We start from the raw sequence: 14,621 nt of genomic DNA, 5'->3' as shown, positions 1-14,621 counted from the left end.
CGTCCCCACAGGCCCAGGAAGGCTCCAGGCTGTGGACTTTCATGGAGGGTGTCCTGAAACACACTCCAGTCTCACGTGCCTTTGTCTTCTAGCTCCTCACAGCCTCCCCTGGCATTGTGGAGCCCTTGTCAGCCTGTGGGATGCTTGGGTTTGCATTTGGGACACTTCATCAGATGGTCACACACTCTATAAGGATCCCCTCTCTGCCCACACAGACTCACACATCACCTGGGGAGATTCCCCAAATTCTGGCAGCTCCAGGTTCCTGCCCGGGAATGCATCTGGCATTAAATGATTTTCTGCTGGTAACTTTCTCTCTGCAAAGTCCCTGGTTCCTTATGCATATTCAATATGCAGGTAAAACGGAAACAAAATAAAAAATAATCATGAAATAAAAAATTGTATTGTAGACATGAACGATTAGGAAGAATTTGGATGAGTAATATTGTTTTATTGGGTATAACAACAACAAAGCAAATGTAAAAGAAAAAAAGGAAAGGGAAAAAAAAAAGAACAATTGTAGTCCTAGGCGGTAGAAAGTGAGCAGACTGAGAACCTTCAGCTAGCAAAAGCAAAGGAGATAAGGGTTGAAAACTAGAATAAAAGAAGGAGAAGAGCTGAAGAAAGATTCCAGACTGACCCAGAGTAACCTTTTGCTCACTGAAGGTCATTAATACATTAAAAAAGCACACCCTTCAAAACGGAAATGTTTGGAAATATGGGATTTGGTGTCCCCCCCGCTGATCCTCTCTGACGTGAGTGCTCAGTGGAGATCAGTTAGGTGAGCTGAAACAAGCAATCGGAGGTAGACAGAGAGAGAGAGTTTCAAAAATTAGCTTTGCATAAACAACGGTGCTTCGAGTCCGAGGTGTGCTTGCTTTGTGAAAGACTGCCAAGCACCTGATTCTGCAGAATTAAGAAATGAATTAATTAATTCAAAGACCTTTGTGTGGATTACGACTCTGTAGGCTCACTGACCAGGCACATCAGACATGAACCTAGGGATAACACAGTTAATGCTGGGCTGTGCCTGACCTGCTGGGCATCATAAGGGGATGAGGGGCACCTTAGTGATCCTGAAAGATTGGATCACAAAGGGTACTTGAATATTTTCTGGAGGGCTTCCTTGAGCTTCTTGATCCTCATGCTGTAGATGAGGAGGTTCAGAGCTGGAGGCAGCACTATGTACAGCACAGTGAGAAACAGATCCAGGGCTGGAGAGGAGATGGAGGGGGGCTTCAGGTAGGCAAACATTGAGGTGGCTGCAAACAGGGAGACAACGGCCAGGTGAGGGAGGCACATGGAGAAGGCTTTGTGCCAGCCCTGCTCAGAAGGCATCCTCACACCTTTTTTACTGTGAGGGATACCAAAGACTGGATCAAGTTTCCCTAAGAGGTGATGGAGTCTCCATCAGCGGAGATACCCAAAAGCCAACTGGAAATGGGCCTGGGCTACCTGTTTTGGATGTCCGTGCTTGAGTGGGGGGGGTGGACTAGATGATCTTTGGAGGTCCCTTCCAGGCTCAGTGAATGTGGGACTCTGCAATGCCTGGCAGTATTTGGAGCACTTTTCTGCAGTATCTCCAAACCAGATGGGCAGCTGGTGCCCATGGAGCAGAGCCTTCCTTTGAGGATGGACTCATTCACTGTGTAAGCCCTAGGACAACGTGGAGCAGGGATTACAAATGACAGCAATGCCTCAACCCACAGCAGTGTTCCTTACTCCTGCCTCCACTCCCCAGCCCCTTTTCTCCTCGAGGATTTGAAATGGAAGAGACCTCTGGAGGATTCTAGTACCGAGATCTGCTCTGAGCAGGGAGAGTTTTAACATTAGGTCAGGTCACTAAGTGCTTTCCCCACTGCAGTTTGGAAAACCATACTGATGGTGGTGCTAACCAGTTCTGATTCAGTGGTGACACCAGAGGACAGAATGGACGAGAAGGATGACCAGCACCAAAAGGGCCATGTCCTGTTGCTGACATTGTCTGTGGGTTCAAGAAAGCGTCAGTCCTGACTCAAAGGCTGCACAGAGGCATTGTCTGACGGTGAAGAACAGAGCAACCCCAAGGGCCAGCAGGGCTTTTTCTCTGCGTTCCAGCTGTGTTCTTTATCCTACAACCACTCCTGTACCTGAAGAGAAGTTATGAGAAGCCAGAGCTGAGGCAAATGCCCATCGGATGGATCCTTTATTTAGTCTGTTATAGAGAAAGCTTAACTGTACATGCATCCAAAGTCTTTGAGTTAGAAAAACAGGTAGAAGTGGGATAAAAGGAAAAGAAAAAAAATAAATAGGGCTGATATTGCCAAGAAAGAAACACAACTTTGAAATATATGTGAACTAAGATGTTCCTGTCTTGTCCCGGTCTGTGCTGGGTGTGAGATAGAATCCTTAATGTTGGAAAAGACCTCCAGGATCATCTGCTCCAACCATCAACAGGAGCAATACGGGTACCTTAGCGATGCTGAGGCCTTGCACACTGCAATAGCTTCCTCAGTGCCTCCTTGAGCTCCTTGTTCCTCATGGAATAGATGAGGGGGTTCACAGCTGGGGGCACCACCGAGTACAGGAATGACACCACCAGGTTGAGAGCTGGGGACGATATGGAGGGGGCCTTCAGGTAGGCAAACATGCCTGTACTGACAAACAGGGAGACCACGGCCAGGTGAGGGAGGCACGTGGAGAAGGCTTTGTGCCAGCCCTGCTCAGAAGGCATCCTCAGCACAGTCCTGAGGATCTGCACGTAGGACAGCATGACGAAAACAAAACAGCCCGTACCTACACAGAAACTAAATGTGATGAGCCCAGCTTCCCTTAGGTAGGCATCTGAGCAGGAGAGCTTGAGGATGTGGGGGATTTCACAGAAGAACTGGTCCAGGACATTGCCTTGGCAGAGGGGCAGGGAAAATGTATTGGCCGTGTGCAGGACAGCATTGAGAAAACCACTGCCCCAGGCAGCTGCTGCCATCTGGGCACAAGCTCTGCTGCCCAGGAGGCTCCCGTAGTGCAGGGGCTTGCAGATGGCAACGTAGCGGTCGTAGGCCATGATGGTGAGAACATAAAACTCTGCTGCAATGAAGAAAATAAAGGAAAAGACCTGGGCAGCACATCCTGCATAGGAGATGGTCCTGGTGTCCCAGAGGGAGTTGGCCATGGCTTTGGGAAGAATGGTGGAGATGGATCCCAGGTCGAGGAGGGCGAGGTTGAGGAGGAAGAAGTACATGGGGGTGTGGAGGCGGTGGTCGCAGGCTACGGCGCTGAGGATGAGGCCGTTGCCCAGGAGGGCAGCCAGGTAGATGCCCAGGAAGAGCGCGAAGTGCAGCAGCTGCAGCTCCCGCGTGTCTGCGAATGCCAGCAGGAGGAACTCAGTGATGGAGCTGCTGTTGGGCATTTGGATTCTCTGGGAGTGGGCGAGCTGTGCGAGGAGGAAACGATAACAAGAAGTTAAGGAGAGACTTCTCTGATGAAAACCCGTGCCGTTTTTTGCGAAATCCCACCCATGGAGATGAAAGGAGAACAAGCCATGCCATTCGTCAGCCCTGCAGACACAGTGATTTTCTCTTTGAGAAGTAGACGCGAATTCTCACCAGGACACCTCCAGGGCAAGTCAGTGTCAGAACAGAAGCTGATCCACACCCAGCACCCCAGCCCAGGGAGCAAAAGCACACACCAGGGGTGGCAAACCAAGGTCGGATACTGCAGCGCTGCCACTAATTCAGCCAGGAGGAGAAGGGCGTGCAGCAAAGCCTTTTCCTCGCCCAGCTGTGCTCAGCACCTTGCAGTGACACTGAGGGACGGAGGCTTTTAGCCTCGTGGCTGTGTGCCACGCTGCAGGAGACAGGCACCTCTCGTCTCATGGAGCTCCAGCCTCAGAGTTGCTGGCTCCTGAGCTGGGGTCTTCTGGGCAGTGGGGGAGAGTGGGGCTTGCTCCAGGGAGGGAATGTGCCCTGCCTCTGCTCCGCGGAGCTGGCACTGCCGCGAGCTGTTGCTCCGTCCCCGTGTCTACTCCCTGCACAGGTTCACAGAGCTCACTGCAAACACTTTGTGCTCATCTCTGCCCTGCAGACGCCTCCTGCAAGCAGAGGCCCTGCCCAGGGGCATCTCTGTCTGTTCACATCCTTTTCGTCCACAGCAGAGGAACCGTGAGCACCCCCTGACAGATGTCCTATGACTGGAGTATATGCTAGCTTTAAACTGTTCCACCAGGATACTCATCCACTTGATCCTGCAGACCGAGACTTGTCATGTCAAGGGGTGTGTGGATTTCTCCTCCAGCCAGCTGTCAGCCGCCCTCCATGCCCCACTGGTTCTGACCGCTCTTTTCATGCCTTTCTCCTCTTGGGGTGTGCAGGAAAATCCTTGCAGTGCAGCAAGAGCTCGGCTGTGCCAGCTGCCGTGCAGGTTTCTCCTGCAATGAGCTCTGAGTTGGATTCCACATGCAGAAAGCTTGTAATGGTTTCTGTCTCACATCTCTCCACATGCAGGCAGTGCACCCAGCCCTGCTGTGTTTTGCAGAGGAGCTGCTCGTGGGCAGAGCTGTCTGTCTGCAGACACGGCCTCCTTTCCTTGTCTCTTCTGGGCTCCCTTGAGATGTCCACAGGGCTCCTGGGGAGCCTCCTTGGAAACAGAATGAAGGAATCACACGTTCCCTCCCTCAGCTGGGGAAAGAGACTGCTTTCCAACAGCGTTAGGGCTTCCATCACTCAAATAGTTTCATGTGAATCATCTTTCCTTCACCTTCCTGCACAGGGCACCCAGAAAGTGACAGCAGAGACTACCTCGACCTGTGGGGAGGGAAGGCATTCAGCTCCATCAGTTGAGGCATCTCATCCTAGGTTTGCAGTCCTGACGCTGGAAGGGGACTCAGCTTGTGTGAGGTCCTTGGCTCAGCTCCCTGATATGCAAAAATCCTCTGGAGGGCAGGGCAGCATCTTAGTCCATCAGTTTTACGTATCAAGCATATTTCTTTTGGCCAACCTACAAAGGGTAGGTGACGTCCATCCACTTGTAGGACAAGTGATCCTGCCCATTTTGTTGTCCTTTTGTGAAGCACAGGCCAGTTTTCAGCTGACCATATGGAGTCACTCCCAACATGGAGATACACTTTTCCCCTGGTTCCCCACCAGCTGCATTTGCTAGATAACCTCTGACTGCAATGACGGTGCTCCCATAAACATCCCCACGCTGCCTGACCCAGCTCAGGGTAGTTACTCAGTTAACTGGACAAATACAGGCCGTATGAGATGCAGAAGGTGAGATGTCAGTGCTCCCACACAGAGCTCCGTGTGGCTAGCAGGGGCAGCAGCGGTCCCGTGCACAAAATCCTTCTCCACTCACGAGTGGCAGAACACAGCCAACCTCTACTGCTCCCAGTTCCGTTGAGATAGGAAATGCAGATGTGCAGCATGCCCTTAAACAAAAAGTCCTGGGAACACAGTGTCTCCAATCAAAGAGTGGGGAGGAAACTCATTTTTGGTAATGGCTAGATGACTTTATGTTTCCATACAAGGGAAGTGCCAAAGAGTATTGCTGGTCCGTGCCCTCGGCCTATGAAACCCGTCATGGAAATGTACAGACAACCCTCACATTTTTGAAAATGAAGACCTCTTACGTACTTATTCCATCAAGGACAATTTATTTTTTTATTTATGGCTCAGGTTTGCTTAAAATTCTTATTCAGGCATTGATTCTGTTGCCCACCCAGAGGTTGCGACTGCTGCCAGGATCCCAAAGAGCAGCCAAAACTCAATGTGTGATATGGAAATGTATTCATTACTTACCGTTATGAATACAGAAATCTTTCCACTTTGACTCTTCTACTCAGACATCTTTAGCTCTCCCTCTAGGAGATGAAGACTTAAGGAAGACGCTGCACAGAGGCTCACTTTGTTTGGACGTTTGCATGACAATGAGCCCTGAGGTGCCAAGTTCCTGACCTGCAGCTACTGAAAGCTTGAGCAAGCCTCTGAAGAAGTAGCAGTCAGGAGCCAACCTCCCAGTTTCTGAGGGTGTTTGCAGGCCCCCCATGGAAGAGGCCATGGAGAGATCATGCACACATGGTGGGTGTCCCTGCGGGCTTTCTGCCAGATTTCAGGAACTACCCCTGATCCCTCCATATTGAGTTATTTGGTTTGTTCTCCAGTGCTCATGGGTGATGTTCCTCCCATGGACAGTTCCAGGCTGAAATTGCTCAGGAAACCCCTAACTGATCCCCATGCACTGCCAGCTGTTTTCCTCCAGAGCTCTGCCTGCAGGCACAGAGGCCCAAGAGAGGACGGAGGCAAAGAAACCATGGAAAACCTCATCAGTGTCTTCTCCTTCTATTGCCAAGTCCATCAGCACACCGAGATTATTCTTTATTTTTCTTTTACTGTTAGAGTTGGAGTTGGAGTTAGCGTTGGTTAGAGTTAGCTTTAGGGTTAGGGTTAGAGTTATAATTGGAGTTAGTGTTAGAGTTGGAGTGAGAGTTACAGTTGGAGTTGGAGTTAGAGCTAGGAAGAAAGAAGAGCAGGAGAGAGAAAGAAGAAAGAGGAAGCCTGGGAGAGGCAGTCAAGGGGCTGTGGAACGGACTCCGTGAATGTCCTTGGCAGGGCTCTGAAACAGGCAAACGTTTGGTTCTGATAAGTCCTCGATAATGTGACAACATGTGATGATGGTTTTTGAACATCATTTTGAACATTTTCATCTCATCTGTGGATGACGCCCAGCTGGGGCTAGAGCTACAAAATCGGCTTTCATGTCTGGATTCGGATGCCTGCACAAAAATGGCCAGTGCCACCAGGATGCCCTGATGTAGCTGTAGCACCTGGGGGGGACAAGTGACACAGGACCAGGGGGAGACCTTCTGGAGCACAAGCTGGTAGGCATGGACTAAGTCTGGGCCCTTCAGGGGCTGTGCAGGGTCTTCCTACAGCATCTCGCATCCTTTTGGTGCCACTGTGAGGTCCCTTCAGACCCAGAAACTGACTGGGTCCCTGCCAGGAGACAGATCTATCTCCTGTCCGATGGGCTGAGGTCACCCATCTCCTGCACCGATGGGCTGAGGTCAACTGCATGAAGTTCAACAAGGCCAAGTGCCGGGTCCTGCACCTGGGGCACGATAACCCCAAGCAGAGCTACAGGCTGGGAGAGGAATGGTTGGAGAGCTGCCAGGCGGAGAAGGACCTGGGAGTATTGGTTGAGAGTCGGCTGAATATGAGCCAGCAGCGTGCTCAGGTGGCCAAGAAGGCCAATGGCATCCTGGCTTGTATAAGAAGCAGTGTGGCCAGCAGGGCTAGGGAAGTGATCGTCCTCCTGTACTCGGCTCTGGTGAGGCCGCACCTCAAGTACTGTGTCCAGTTTTGGGCCCCTCGCTACAAGAAGGACATCGAGGTGCTTGAGCGGGTGCAGAGAAGGGCGACGAAGCTGGTGAGGGGTCTGGAGAACAAGTCCTACGAGGAGCGGCTGAGGGAGCTGGGCTTGTTCAGCCTGGAGAAGAGGAGGCTCAGGGGTGACCTTATTGCTCTCTATAGGTACCTCAAAGGAGGATGTAGCGAGGTGGTTGTTGGTCTGTTCTCCCACGTGCCTGGTGACAGGACGAGGGGGAATGGGCTAAAGTTGCACCAGGGGAGTTTTAGGTTGGATGTTAGGAAGAACTTCTTTAGCGAAAGGGTTGTTAGACATCGGAACGGGCTGCCCAGGGAAGTGGTGGAGTCACCATCCCTGGAGGTCTTTAAAAGACGTTTAGATGTAGAGCTTAGGGATATGGTTTAGTGGAGGAGTGTTAGTGTTAGGTCAGAGGTGGGACTCGATGATCTTGAGGTCTCTTCCAACCTAGAAATTCTGTGATTCTGTGATTCCGTGATCTCAGAAGTCGTGGAAATCTTCCGAGTGCTGCCCCTGACAGGAGGACACATGGGCAGGTGTGGAGGGGCTTGGAGAAGGGAAATGTGAGAACATGGGAGAGAAGGTTTCTTTGCCAATGGAGAGCAAAGACTTTTTGGAGATGTAAAAGGCATTCGGGACACCTTGTTACTGCTGCAGCACTGACTGGGAACGCATTCGTGTTAGGGACTAACCCTGAGTCAAGTTTGCCCTAAGCCTGGCCCTAAATGTCACGACTCGGCCCGACAGGAGCCCAATACTCTAATCCCCAGCACTTCCACCCGTACCGGGAAGCCAAGATCCAGTCCCTTAGAGCCTCACCTTTGCTTCTACCCTCTTGCTCACCCTAATCCCTAGCCCTTCTCCCCAGCATGAAAATTTCTAGGAGGCTGGCTGGGATCTGTGCATTTCGGCTCCCATTTGCCAGTGTTCCTGACAGTCCAGCAGCAGGTGTGTGGCTGGCATGGTGGCTGTGGGATCTCCTTTGCCTGAGCACCTGATAAGCACATAGAGGAAGAAGGCCTGGGGACGGGTTGTCGTGTCCCTTGCACGTGAGCACAGGACTGCAGAGCTGGAGGCACACGGCTTGGCCGTGTCTGTCCAAGGAGCTCCAAGGCCAGCAGTAGGCCCAGAGCTTGGACGATGATGGTGAGGCAGCTTCTGCCTGCTCTCATGATACACCACAGGAAGCCTGATCAGTAGGGATGCCCGCTCGAGGGGTGAGATTTCCGAGATGGGGAAGCTTTGCTTGGCAGTAGAAAACAGGAGGAAGAAGTTAGAGTCAGCTCTGAAGGTTGGCAGTGGGAATGAGGAAGAAAGAAACGTCCCTCAAAGGACGTTTGGAAGTCTGGGGTCAGACCGTGCCAGTGTCTTTCAAGGAACAGTCAATGAGAGCCCAGAGATATTTCTGAAGGTACGGCAATGCCCTGGTGAGAGCAGGGTGGGGATCACAGGGAGATGGATGTGCCCTTGCCTACCTGCAGTCATGGCCTCCAGCTAAGCTGCTCTAACAAGTCCCCGGGGAAGCTTTGTCTTTAATGGCCTTCAGTGAGGCCAATTTAATGCTCCGAGAAACTTTGGTGTTTGCTTCTAACTTTAGCTCCTCCAGAGATTTCTTCAGATTTCTCCCAGTGTCTGAGGTAGCAGAGCACCAAGCGCCCCACAGGGTCATTAAAAGACAGAAATTCTTAACACGCCACGTCTGTTCCAACAAGTTTCTTCAAGCCTTTCCATCTTGTACACCTCATTAGGGAGGCTCTGGGAGTGTAGGTAAAGAGGAAGCATTCAGTGTGCACTCGATGGATAGGTACTTTTCGTTACTCTCCAGCGTAGGCAAATAGTGACAGCAGCATTCCTTAGGTGGTGTTTCTCCTAAGGAGGTGTGGGCAGGTTGGCAAAGCAGTGGCTTGGGGCCAGGCACTGGATGGAGAACCTTGCTCCTCACCCTCCCAGGACAGCCACTTGGCCACCTGGGGCTTGCAGCACGCATCCTTACACCAGGCTTCTCCACTGAAATCAGCAGCCACATTTCACTGCTCCTTAGCTCCAGATCCCACCTGCTTTCCTCAGAGAACTGGCTGCACACAGGCACAGAATGCTTTTCCTATTTTAAAGCCGACAACAGAAAAACACAAGACAGTTTACCAAACAATAAAACACTCCTCAGCTTTATGGCTCCATTGGAGTTCACCTACCCAAAAAGCGTTACTCTTCAGGGAGTGTTGTGTACTGATAGGTAGGGAATTATACATCTTCCTCGTAGTTAAAGTAACATCAAACAAATTAAAACGACGAGGAGCTGGATAAGGACAAACAGACAGAGTGCTGAAAAGTTCTGGAGTCACCGTCCCTGGGGGTTTTTAAGGCAATGTTGGACGTGGTGCTCAGGGACAGGGTTTAGTGGGTGACACTGCTGGTAGGGCGATGGTTGGCCCAGATGATCTTGGAGGTCTTTTCCAAGCTTTCCGATTCTGTGATTCTGTGATTTTTAACTCTAACTCTTTACTCCAACTCCAAATCCAACTCTAACTCCAACTTTATCTCTACGTCCAACTCCAACAAGTCTAACTCCAACTGTAACTCTAACTCCAAAGCTAATCGTAATTCTAACTGCAACTCAAATTTGAAAAACCCTAAGTTAAAAACAAGCAAACAAAGAAACAACAACAACAAAATCTCCAAGTTTAGGTTTTTATTTAGGCTTTTTCCAAACATGTTATTTGGAAAGAGAGAAGGCGCAGAGTCCTGTTGTGTGGGGGTGTTGCATAAAGGCTCTCCAGGGGAGTTCAGGTGTACCCAAAGGCTTCCATTGGGAGCACTTTTTGATGGGAGAGAGTGGCAACATTCGTGGTTTTTAGGGTCATAATTAGGGTTGGGGTCCTAATTGGGGTTAGGGTCCTAATTGGGGTTAGTGTCATAATTAGGGTTAGGGTCATAATCAGGGTTGTTTGGAGAAAGCGCAGAGTCCTGTTGTGTGTGGGGTTGCGTAAAGGCTCCCGAGGGGGGTTCAGGTGTACCCCAAAGGTTCCCTGGGGCATAAATGGGTCTGTGGGGTGGGGTCCATGGGGCATTATTGTGGCTGGGGGGGGGTGTTTATGGGGTAGAAAAGTGAGTGGGGTGGGGGAGGGGGTGGGTTCATGGGGTATAAAAGGGGCTGGGAGCTTCTCCTGGGGCGTTAACGAGGCTGAGCGTTGGTTCAGGGGCGTATAAGGGGGGCTGGGGGGGCTGGGGGGGGTCCCTGGGGTATAAGGGGGGGGGGGGGGTGAGAGGGTGAGCTACAACTCCCATCATCCCCCGCGCGGCGGGTGAGTCGCGCGGCAGACGTCACTTCCCCTCCAAAATGGCGGCGCCCGTGCGGGTGCGGGCGGCCCCGGGGGGGTCCCCGGAGCGGCTCCGGGCCCAGCTCCTGCCCTGCAGGGTCGGCAGCGACGGCCCCGCGCCCGTGGGAGCCTTCCTCAGGGCCCAGCACGGCCCGGGAGGCGGTGGGGAACCGGGGGGGGCACCGGGGCGGCACCGGGGCCTGGTGGGGGGGGCACCGGGGGCGGGTTCCGGGGGTTTGGGGGCACCGGGAACAGTTTGGGGGGCACCGGGGGGCGGTTGGGGGACACCGGGGGCTGGGGGGCACCGGGAAGGGTGGTGTTGGGGTTTGGGGGGGCACCGGGGACCGGTTAGGGAATGGGGGGAGGGGTTCCGGGGATTTGGGGTCACCGGGACCCGGTTTTTGGGGTCCTGACCCCCCCCCCATCCCCACCACCCCCCTTTTTTTTGCAGAGCTCTGGGCCTCGTTCCGCGGGCGCCGCCTGGGGGGCCGCGAGCTGCCCCTGCCCCCCGGCTACCGGGGGGAGCTGCTGCGGCGGGAGCCCCCCCCTGGCGACGAGGAGGACCCCAAGGTGACGCTGCCTCCCCCCCCCAAAAAAAAAATCCCCCTCCCCCCAAAACCCCCCCCCCCACCACCCATGGGTGCCCCCCACCCTAACCCGTGCCCCCCCCCCAGGAGCAGTGGGTGACGGTGACGGCGACGTTCGGGGCCATCACGGAGTGGGGGGCCGACACCGTGCCCCCCCCCGGGGGGGGGCTGGCGCGGGCGCTGCAGTGGGGGCCCCTGGCCCATGCGGTGGGTTTATTGGGGGGGGGGGGGCTAAATTTTTTTGGGGGGGGGGGCCTAAATTGGGAGGGGGGAGGGGGGAGAAGTGGCCCTCAAATTTGGGGGCTTCTATTACAAGGGGAAATGGGGGGGGGGGGGGGCTTGGTTTGTAAAGGGGGGGGGCACGGGGGTCCCAAAAAGGGTTTGGAGGGTGCAAATTTTTTGGGGGGGGGGCCCAAAGCAGGGTGTCTGTGGTCCTTTTTTTGGGGGGGGGTCCTTTAAAAGGGGTGCTGGGGGAAAATGGGGGGCTGCTTGGGCCCCCCAGGGAAGGGGGCAGCCACAGGAGCCCCCCCCCCAAAAAAAAAAAAAAAAAAGGTTTTTGGGGGAAGTTGGTTTATTTTGGGTGGGGGGGGAGGTGAGTAAATTTTAGGGGGGGGGGGTTCACAAATTTGGGGGGGAGGGTCCCTGAATTTTGGGGGGGGTCCCGAAGGGGGGAGGGGGATGTTGGGGGGGGGTCTTTAGGTCCCTAAATTGTGGAGAATGACCCCAAAAAGGTGTGGGAGGAGCCCCTAAAAGCGGGTGGGGGGGGGGCCTAAAATGATGCCCCCCCCCCCAAAAAAAACAGATCCACGCCCCCGTCCCCGATGACAGCGACGAGGAGGCGGAGCCTTGAGCTGCCCCGCCCACTGTGGGCGGGGCTTATCATGACCCCGCCCCCTCTGAATAAATAACGAGACACCCGGTAACCGGTGGGCGGAGCCGTTTAATGAACGGTGGGCGGGGGATAACGAGTGGTGGGCGTGGCTTGAGGGTGGGTGGGCGTGGTCTGGGGAGGGGGCGTGGCCTGGGGGGAGGGGGGCGTGGCCTCACCACTTGCCCCGCTTGCTCCAGTCCTTGGGGGTGAAGTGCAGGCACTTGGCGTCGATGCGCAGCACCCGCTTCAGCATCGCCCGCTCGTGGCCCTCCACGATGTCCCCCGACAGCGTCAGGATGTACTGGCCCTGCGGGGGGGGGGGGGGGGGGGTGGATTTTGGGGTTTGGGGGGAGTTTGAGGGGGTGTTTGGGGGTTAGGGGGTCGCGGGGGGGGGCGTTTGGGGGTTAGGGGTGGGGTTTGGGGGAGTTTGGGGGGTGTTTGGGGGTTAGGGTGTTTTTTTGGGGGGGTCGGGAGGGCATTGGGGGTTTTTTTTGGGTGGTGGGGGGGTTGTTTGGGGTTTAGGGTTGGGTTTTGGGGAGGTTTGGGGGGTTGTGTGGGGTTTAGGGTTGGGTTTAGGGGGGTTGTGTGGGGTTTAGGGTTGGGGTTTGGGGGGTTATGAGGGTTTTAGGGTTGGGTTTAGGGGGGTTTGGGGGTTGTTTGGGGTTTGGGGGAGGTTTGGGGGGTTGTGTGGGGTTTAGGGTTGGGTTTTGGGGAGGTTTGGGGTTGTGTGGGCTTTAGGGTTGGGTTTTTTGGGGGTTGCGGGGTTGTTTGGGGTTTAGGGTTGGGTTTTCGGGAGGTTTGGGGGGTTGTGTGGGGTTTAGGGTTGGGTTTAAGGTTTGGGGGGGGTGTTTGGGGTTTAGGGTTGGGTTTTGGGGAGGTCTGGGGTTGTGTGGGGTTTAGGGTTGGGTTTTGGGGGGGTTTGGGGGGTTGTGTGGGGTTTAGGGTTGGGTTTAGGGGGGTTGGGGGTTGTTTGGGGTTTAGAGTTGGGTTTTGGGGGGGTTTGGGGGGTTGTGTGGGGTTTAGGGTTGGGTTTTGGGGAGGTTTGGGGGGTTGTGTGGGGTTTAGGGTTGGATTTTGGGGGGGGGCTGGGGGGTTGTTTGGGTTTAGGGTGGGTTTTTTGGGGGCTGGGGGGTTTGGGGGGAAGCTGTTTTGGGGGAGTTGGGGGTTGGTTTGGGGTTTTTTGGGGGAGCGAGAGGTTTTGGAGGGTTCTTTGGGGTTTGGGAGGGCATTGGGGTTGTGGTTTTTTTTTTTGGGGGCAGTGGGAGGGTTTGGGGCTTTGGTGTTTAGGGTTGTTTTTTGGGGGGGGGTTCAGGGGTTGTTTGGGGTTTAGGGTGTTTTTTTTTGGGGGGTGGGAGGGTTTACGGGGGGCTTGTTTGGGGTTTGGGAGGGCATTGGGGTCATTTTGGAGGGGGTGGGAGAGTTTGGGGGGGTTGGTTAGGGTTTAGGGTTGCTTTTTTGGAAGGTTGGGGTTTAGGGTTGTTTTTTTGGGGGGGTTGGGAGGGTTTGGGGGGTTGTTTGGGGTTTAGGGTTGTTTTTTGGGGGAAGTTGGTTGGGGTTTGGGGGAGTTGGTTGAGGTTTAGGGTTTTTTTGGGGGGTTAGGGGGTTGTTTGGGGGTTAGGGTTGTTTTTTTTGGGGGGTGGGAGTGTTTGGGGGGGGTGTTTGAGGTTTGGGAGGGCATTGGGGTGGTTTTGGGGGGGTGGGGGGTAGTTTGGGGTTGGTTGTTGGGGGATTGTTTGGGGTGGGATTGTTTTTGGGAGGGGTTGGGGGGTTTGTTTGGGGTTGCTTTGGGGTTTGGGTGTGTGTTTGGGGTTTTTTTTTGGGGTGGGGGGCCGCACCTTGTAGTAGTTGATGAGGTTGAGGTACTGCAGGGTGGAGATGACGTCCTCCTTCTTGATGCTGGTGATCTCGCTGATCTCGCTGGGGTTTGGGGGGGGGAGATCAGAGCTGGGACCCCCCCCACACCCCTTCAGGACCCCCCTCACCCCCCAAAAAAAACCCCATAACCCAGGTATTTCCCAGAACCCCCCAACTTTCACACCCAGGGCCCCCCCAGGATATTTTCTCCTTACAGGCCATCCCACAACCCCCCCTCCCCCCACCCAAAAAAAAAAAAACCCCTAAAACTTGGGTTTACCCCCCAAAAATCCCCCTTGGACCCCCAGCCCAGACCCTCCACCCCCTCAGGACCCCCCCCAGAGCTGGGACTCCCCCCCCTCACAGACCCCACAAAGCCCCCAGGGATCCCCCCCCTGATTTTTCCCCCCTAAAACCTCCCAAATCCCCCTGGGAGGAGAGAAGGGGGGCGGAGCCTAAAGGGAGGGGGCGTGGCTTGTGAGATGGGGCGTGGTTTGGGGAAAGGGGGTGTGGCTTTTAAATTAGGGGGCGTGGCCTGATGAAAGGGGGCGTGGCCTGGAGCAGGGTGGGGGGAGGATTGGGGTGCTGCCCCTTTACCCCCATAGGGACAAGGTTTTGGGGGGCGTAGGG

The 14,621-nt window shown here is 54.4% G+C and overlaps 2 protein-coding genes across 4 annotated transcripts in view; one reads left to right on the top strand and one right to left on the bottom strand.

The window, feature by feature from the left end:
* The first annotated feature begins 10,682 nt into the window (after positions 1-10,682).
* RNASEH2C (ribonuclease H2 subunit C) lies at positions 10,683-12,189 on the top strand. Of its 2 annotated transcripts, none has more exons than XM_084539852.1 (4): positions 10,683-10,841; positions 11,131-11,249; positions 11,360-11,473; positions 12,069-12,189. In XM_084539852.1, the coding sequence occupies exons 1-4, from the start codon at positions 10,700-10,702 to the stop codon at positions 12,114-12,116; spliced, it is 423 nt and encodes a 140-aa protein (XP_084395978.1). In that variant the 5' UTR covers positions 10,683-10,699; the 3' UTR covers positions 12,117-12,189. The 2 variants fall into 2 exon arrangements, with proteins under 2 accessions (XP_084395978.1, XP_084395977.1); XM_084539851.1 differs by having other exon boundaries at positions 11,354-11,473.
* The window catches only part of KAT5 (lysine acetyltransferase 5), a 13,023-nt gene continuing 10,588 nt past the window's right edge, over positions 12,187-14,621 (bottom strand). For both annotated transcript variants that reach the window (XM_084539849.1, XM_084539850.1), the window contains 2 exons: positions 13,973-14,054; positions 12,187-12,444 (listed from right to left, as the gene is read on the bottom strand). In XM_084539849.1, the coding sequence (XP_084395975.1) occupies positions 12,310-12,444; positions 13,973-14,054 (217 nt within the window). In that variant the 3' untranslated portion in view covers positions 12,187-12,309. The remainder of the gene's footprint in view (positions 12,445-13,972; positions 14,055-14,621) is intronic.

This window comes from Aythya ferina (assembly GCF_964211825.1).
Source record: "Aythya ferina genome assembly, contig: HAP1_SCAFFOLD_42, whole genome shotgun sequence".
NCBI classification, from domain to species: domain Eukaryota; kingdom Metazoa; phylum Chordata; class Aves; order Anseriformes; family Anatidae; genus Aythya; species Aythya ferina.
Note: the sequence above shows the minus strand (reverse complement) of the source record. Positions and strands in the feature narration are given on the sequence as shown.